Raw genomic sequence first — 7,313 nt, 5'->3', positions numbered from 1 at the left:
AGACTGTCTTTTTTCCATTGGATGTTCTTTCCTGCTTTGTCAAAGATTAGTTGGCCATACGTTTGTGGGTCTAGTTCTGGGGTTTCTATTCTATTCCATTGGTCTATGTGTCTGTTTTTGTGCCAATACCATGCTGTCTTGATGATGACAGCTTTGTAGTAGAGGCTAAAGTCTGGAATTGTGATGTTTCTTAGTTATTCTTACATGTTTATTTTTGGGGGTTAACTTTCCAAACATTCTAAATTTTTTTTTTTTTAATTTTTTTTTTTAACGTTTATTTATTTTTGGGACAGAGAGAGACAGAGCATGAACGGGGGAGGGGCAGAGAGAGAGGGAGACACAGAATCGGAAACAGGCTCCAGGCTCTGAGCCATCAGCCCAGAGCCTGATGCGGGGCTCGAACTCACGGACCGCAAGATCGTGACCTGGCTGAAGTCGGACGCTTAACCGACTGCGCCACCCAGGCGCCCCCAAACATTCTAAATTTTAAAAACATTTCTTTCTATTGGAAATGTTATAGAATAGAATACATTAAATGTATTAACCAATTTAGAAGGTATATCTTCATAATTATTGAATTTTCCAATCCAAGGAAACTTGTATGTATTCACATTTCTTTAAGTACCTCATATATTTATAATTTTATTCATACTGACCCAACATACTCCTTTTTAACTTAATTCCTGGATTTTTAGTTTCTTTCTGTGGTGGTTATTGCTGTGATGAAAATGAACTTCTTTCCTAACCAGTTTCTGCTGAAACACAGATACTCGTCTCTCACTTCATGTGAGTGATACAACATTACAACCTCCCTAATCCTTTTGGTAGTTTTTCCCATGATTCCTTTACTTTTTCTAAGTTCACAACTAATGACAATTTTCTCTTTTTCAAATATTTAAATCTCTTTTTTTTCTTGTCTTTACCGCACTGACTAGCATTTCCAAAAGTACGACATACTGGCGGTAAGAGGACATGTTCTTATTCTGACTTTAATGAGTATACTTTCAGCCTTTTACTACTAAATATTATGCAGGCCTTGAGTTTAATATGGATATTCTTGATAAGGTTAAGTAAATTTTCTTTTACTTCTGGGTTACAGAGATTTTAAATCATAACTAGACATTAATTTGCCCACATGCCTTTGAACATCTGCCAATATAATCACCCACTAATTTCTTTCCCAGATAATGAGTGCCTGTTGTGCTCCACACCCCCACTCTTAAGAAGCTTATCATCCCAATGAGAGTATTTCTAACCCTGCTTCTTTCTCAGGTCATCTAGCCAAAGTCTCACTAACCCCATCACCATAGCCTTAGAGTAGAAGCCCCAGTTCCAAGTCATCTAAGCTCCTAACATCCAAGATGGAGCAGTCGAAGTCTTTGTCTGTCCTCCAGCTTCTGGAAGGGGCCACAGCGGGGTTGTCCCTGCTGGAGGGCAGGTGGGTCTCCAGCCCATTCTGTCCAGGCCATGTGCAGTGAGGCAGGCTTAGGGTAGAGGAAATATCCATTTGACATGGTGAAGGGGATGGCTTTGTGGGCTGGACACTGGGGTTATTCCTGAGAAACATAAAGAAGGACGCTTATCTTCTTAAGAGTGAAAGGTTTATTGTTTTGAATGTACCATATTTTAAACGTATTACAGTCATGCTCGTGTCTTTTTTTCATCTTGTTGTGTTTCAGCTCTTCGCCACCAGGAGTGTTCCTTGAGAAGGACTATGAAATTTACCGGGATTATAATGTGGATGGACAACTTCTTCACTACAGGTAGAACCCACTGTGTCACACTTGGCCCTGTCTTCTGACTCAAGGGTGGTGTTTCTGGCAGCTCTTAGATGAGCTGGAGAAGAATCTGGCTCAACAAGAAGCAATGAGCTAGGTGTATGCAGCACGTGGGGCCCTGTACTAGCCAGAGGAACATGAGGAAAAGCTATTGGGGCCACCAGCGCATGGGTAGAGGCCTTTTGGAGTGGCCTCCAGGCTCATGTGGCAGCTTTGGGAAAGCTGGAAGAAGCTTGTCACTGCCCAGTTTGTGGAGCTGTGGAGCCCATTGCTCTTAACAGAGGAGTGAGTCCCTGGGCGATCCTCAGCATGTTCTCTCCTGGAGCTCTAGGATATGTGTCACAGTGCTTCCCCAGGCAAAGTCAGGAAGATTGGTGTTAATCACAAGGAAGGAAGTGGACATTGATTGGTCTCTCTTGGTCATGGGTTGGCCTTGCAGAGTATTGGAAGGTTCCAGAGATGACCCTTAGGACCCAAGGGCACAGAATCTGTCAGACTGAGCAGGGGCCATCCTCAGCCAACTCATAGCTCCAGGTGGGGTTCCGTGCCTCTTGGTGGCCTAGGTGCCCTCAGCACAGACCAACAGGAGTGATACCAGTGTTAAGTGAGGAATTTGAACCCCTGAGGGGTCTTTGGTGGTTTGCTCCGACGTTTTAAAGATCAGTGTTGGAAGTGCTAACTGGGTTTGTTGATAGGGGATGGAATCTGAGCCTGTCTGGGCCCATCAGTGTGGGTGTGTGACTGAGGGTATGTTCTGCACCAGTGTGGGTGCATTGAGCACTGCTCTGGTGGGCTGCCTATCAAAGCCGCCCCCCATACTCTGCAGGGTACGTGTGACCACCTGGGCTTTGGTGGCCTGTTGCTGTGCTGGCCCTGCCGCCCTGGGTGCCATCTGAGCTGGGTATGAGAATAGCAAGTTGTAGTTTTAGGAGTGCAGGCATTTTGCACACGTGATACCCACTTCCTAAGGAGGTGGTAGCAGAGTAATTCCTGGCTGCTGCTGCCGCCGCCGCCTCCTCCTCCTCCTCTTCTTCTTCTTCTTTTTAATCTTTATTTATTTTTAAGAGAGAAAGATCAAGAGAGAGAGAGGGAGAGCATGAGTAGGGGAGGGGCAGAAAGAGAGGGAGACAGAATCTGAAGCAGGCTCCAGGCTCCAGGCTGTCAGGCCAGAACCCAACACGGGGCTCGAACTCACAGACCATGAGATTATGACCTGAGCCGAAGTCAGATGCTTAACTGGCTGAGCCACCCAGGCGCCCCGTCCTACAGCACGATCTTGATGGCCCACAACGGACAGGCCACGCCATGCCTCCTCAGGCCACAGCCCTCAGCACCCTCTGTCAGGCAAGGATCTTTCTTTACCTCATGGCCCCTGAGGGGGGCCTGGCACCAGGGTTGTGTCATTACCTGCTGAGTGATGAAAAAAAGTACAAAAATAATGCTTCATGCTTGTTGAGTGTTTCCTGTATGTCAGTACTGAGCTGAGGACTTTATCATATGCACATTATGTTACTTAATTCTCATAAGAACCAAGGAGGACACTAAGTCAGTGATGGTAAGTGATATTCCCAAGCCCCGCAACCAGGGAGCAGCAGGCTGGCATCCAGTCTCAGATCTCTGGATTCCAAAGCCAGCAACCAGGAGCAGAGTTCCCAGGAACGGGAGCCTGCATCCTGAGTCCTGCTACTGTGTGACTTCTCCTCAGGATAGCGAAGCCAAGCTGCTGGGCATCGTTGTCAACTGGTGGGTTCGGTTCCTGGCTGTGCTGAGTGGGCCGTGTAACTGGCGTGTTGGAGTAGGCTGCCTCACCCACCTCCAGTAATTGGAAGTCGCGGCCTTGTGCAGAAAGATCCAGCAGTAATCAGAGGACGGAGGCAGAGATGGCAAACTATACGACTGGTTTAAGACACTTGGGATTTCTACTTCTGCAGCGGTGGATTAACTTCTCTGAGACCAGCCTAAACACAGAGAACAAAATAGACGAAATTGTCCTGAAGATCTACTAAGGTGTGAGGACTTGAGGGCTGAGGAGGGATCAGTAACCCAGCACACATAAGATACTGCCTCTCCCCCAGGACAGTTGAGAAGCTGAGCCGACCTTTGAGTGGTTCCATGACTCCAAAGTCAGAGTCACAAAAAGGAGCTCTAGTTAACATTCCATGTGGACCCCTGAAAGGCTACCCCCAAACCTAAACCAGCCTTCAAACCTAAACCTGATTTCCCGTCAGCTCAGTCTGACATGGGATTCAGGTTATCTGCCCTTTCCCCAGCTGCCTGTCAGAAACAAGAATAAACCCAGAGCCTCAAATTATCTCTACAGTTTTTCATACGTAGTCCTTAGAATATCAGTCTAAAAATTATCTATGTAGAAAATCCTAAAGAATTGACCAAAAAACTCCTAGAACTGATAAGTGATTATGGCAAGTTTGCATGATACAAAGTAAGTTTACAAAAGTCCGTTTCTTTCCTATATACTAGCAATGAATAAGTGGAATTTAAAACTAATACCATTATGCATTAGCACCCCAAAAAATGAAACGCACAGGTGTAAATCTAGCAAGATATATACAAAGTCTATATGAGGAAAACTACAAAACTCTAATGAAAGAAATCAAGAACTAAATAAATGGAGAGATATCCTATGTTAATGGACAGGAAGATTCAATATTGTCAAAATGTCAGTTCTTTCCAACTTGATCTATAGATTCAGTGCAACCTCAATCAAAAAACCCCAGCAAGGTATTTTGTGGATATCAACAAACTGATTCTAAGACTTAATGGAAAGGTGAAAGATACAGAATACCTAACACAGTATTCAAGGAGAACAATTGTTGGAGGACTAATACTCTTGATTTCAAGACTTACTGTGAAGCTACCCTAATGAAAACAATGTGGTATTGGCAAAGAATAGACAAATAGGTCAGTGTAAGAAAATAGAGAAATAAACCCACGACAATATAGTAAACTGATTTTGACAATAGGGAAAGGCAATTCGGCGGAGCAAGGATCGTCTTTGCAACAAACAGAGCTGGGACAACTGAACCCCCACATGTAAGGAGATGAATCTAGACACAGATTTTACTGCATGAAACTTAGCTCAAAATGGATCTCAGAGCTAACTGTAAAACTCAGAACTTACTCATACAAGATGACACAGGAGAAAACCTAGACGATTTTTGGTATGGTGATGATTTTTAGATACAACATCAAAGGCACCATCCATGAAAGAAATCATTGATACAGTGGAACTTCATTAACATTAAAATTTTCTTCTCTGTGAAAGATGTTGTCAGAGAGTGAGAAGACAAGTCACAGCCTGGAACAAAATATTTGCAAAAGCTAGACGTGATAAAGGACTGTTATTTAAAATATACAAATAACTCTTAAAACTCAACAGTAAGGAAACAACCTGAATTTAAAATGGGCCAGTGGGGTGCCTGGGTGGCTCAGTCGGTTAAGCGTCTGACTTGTGATTTCATCTCAGGTCACAATCCCAGGGTTGTGAGATTGAGCCCCTCATCGGGCTCTGCACTGACAGTGTGAAGCCTGCTTGGGATTCTCTTTCTCCCTCTCTCTGCCCCTCCCCTGCTCACACTTTCTCTCTCTCTCCCTCTCAAAAATAAATCATTAAAAAATAAATAAAAAACAAAACGGGCCAGAGACCTTAACAAACACCTCATTAAAGAAGATAAATAGATGGCAAACAATTATATAAAAGATGCTCCACATCACATGTTATCTGGGAAATGCAAATTAAGACAACGAGATCTGCCCGCACACCTGCTAGAACGGCCAAAATCCAGAGCACCGACGACACCCGATGCTGGTGAGGACGCGGAGCCACAGGAACGTTCGCTCGTGGCTGGTGGGAAAACGGAATGGGGCAGCCACTTTGGAAGACAGTCTGGAGAGTTCTTATAAAATTAAACACGCTCTGGCCACGTGATCCTGGAGTCACGCTCCTTGCTGTTTACCTAAAGGAGATGAGAACTTGTGTCCACACGAGAACCTGCACACGGGTGTTCACAGCGGCTTCATTCAGAGCCCCCAAACCCTGGAACAGCCGAGGTGTCCGTCAGCAGGTGAACGGACAACCTGTGGTCCACCCAGACAACGGGATGTGGGTCGGCACTAAGTAGGAACGGGCTGTCGAGCCGTGAAAAGACCTGGAGGGACCCTAAACGTATATTACGAGGTAAAAGAAGCCAGTCCGAAAAGGCTACGCACGGTACGATTCCAAGTCTGTGACATTCTGGAAAAGGCAAAACCGTGGAGACGGTAAAAGACGAGTGGGGGCCGGGGGCCGGGGGGACGGGAGGGACAGAGGATTCAGGGCAGTGAAGCTACTCCGTGTGACACTCTCAGTATCGGGCACACGGATTACACGTCTGTCCAAACCCGCAGAATGTGCGGGCCTAGATTGAGCCCTGAGGTAAACTGTGGATGCCGGCTGCTGACGAGGCGTCACGATCAGGTACCCGTGTCCGTTCACTGACTGGGACGCAGGTACCACTCTGGCGGGGATGCTGACAGCTGGGGAGATCGCGCACGAGTGGGGGCAGGGGGTATATGTGAAGTGTGTGTACTTTCCCCTCCGTGCTGCTGGGAACCTAAAAGTGCTATAGAAAGTTTTCTCATCTGTGCCTAGGTGCAGAATGTTATGGGTGAGGGCAGAGTTGTAGGAGAGGAGTGCGGTTGAAAAACAGGACCTGAGATGCTGGGGGCGGGGGGGGGGGGCAGTGATAGGTGGCCCACCACCCCATAGGAGCACAGGCAGGTACTGAACCCAGGAGTGAGGCCTACAGAGAGATAACCATATTGAATCCAGAGTTAGGCCGCTGGAAGGACCACCCTGGCTATCTGTTGTAGAAATAGTTCTGTGCCCAGTGCTGGGGTGGGACCAGGGCAGAGATGCACACACAGAAGCCCTTGTAGTGAATGTCATGATGGGTACCAGAGGTGGGGGCGGGCCTGGGGGAAGCTGTCTGGGCAGGAGAGCCCCCTGGAGGGGAAGACTGCAGGGCTGTATTAGGAGCTATGTGCAGGGACCTCCCAGGACAGGAGCACAGCCACTCTAGGCTGCACTGCCCAGGAGTCAGGGCCCCAGCAATGAAGCGTGCACACAGGTCATTTACAGAGAAGCCCCCCCGGCAAGTATCAGGCCCCTGAAGCCTGAAGCTCCCATTTATGAGGTGAGGAGGACGCTGAGAAATGACCAGACCTCTTGGGCCATGACCCCAGATACCTATGAGGCTGAGACTGGCAGGTAATGGGTTCAGGCTGATAGCTGGGCCAAACTTCCACCTCTCCCCAACAGGTAACCTGTGCCTGTTCCCTACCCAGAACCTCCCCCAGGTAACCTGTGCCTGACACCCCCCCCCAGAACCTCCCCCAGGAAACCTGTGCCTGTACCCCCACCCACCCAGAACCTCCCCCCGGAAACCCGTCCCCCCCCAGAACCTCCCCCAAGGAAACCTGTGCCTGTCCCCCTACCTAGGACCTCCCCCAGGAAACCTGTGCCTGACCTCCCCCCCC

At 47.5% G+C, this 7,313-nt stretch overlaps 1 protein-coding gene across 5 annotated transcripts in view; it reads left to right on the top strand.

Annotated features, from left to right (window-relative positions):
• ARHGAP39 (Rho GTPase activating protein 39) overlaps nt 1-7,313 on the top strand; it is a 64,176-nt gene that overhangs the window by 35,672 nt on the left and 21,191 nt on the right. For 4 of the 5 annotated variants that reach the window (XM_040494787.1, XM_040494785.1, XM_040494784.1 and 1 more), the window contains one exon: nt 1,680-1,763. In XM_040494787.1, coding sequence (XP_040350721.1) covers nt 1,680-1,763 — 84 coding nt within the window. Of the gene's footprint in view, nt 1-1,679; nt 1,764-7,095; nt 7,134-7,313 lie in introns of those variants that run through there. The other variant, XM_040494788.1, reaches the window with a different exon arrangement.

This window comes from Herpailurus yagouaroundi, unplaced genomic scaffold, assembly GCF_014898765.1.
Source record: "Herpailurus yagouaroundi ecotype Mexico unplaced genomic scaffold, PumYag 186, whole genome shotgun sequence".
NCBI lineage: Eukaryota > Metazoa > Chordata > Mammalia > Carnivora > Felidae > Herpailurus > Herpailurus yagouaroundi.
The sequence above is the reverse complement of the archived record's forward strand: the minus strand, read 5'-3'. Positions and strand labels throughout refer to the sequence as shown.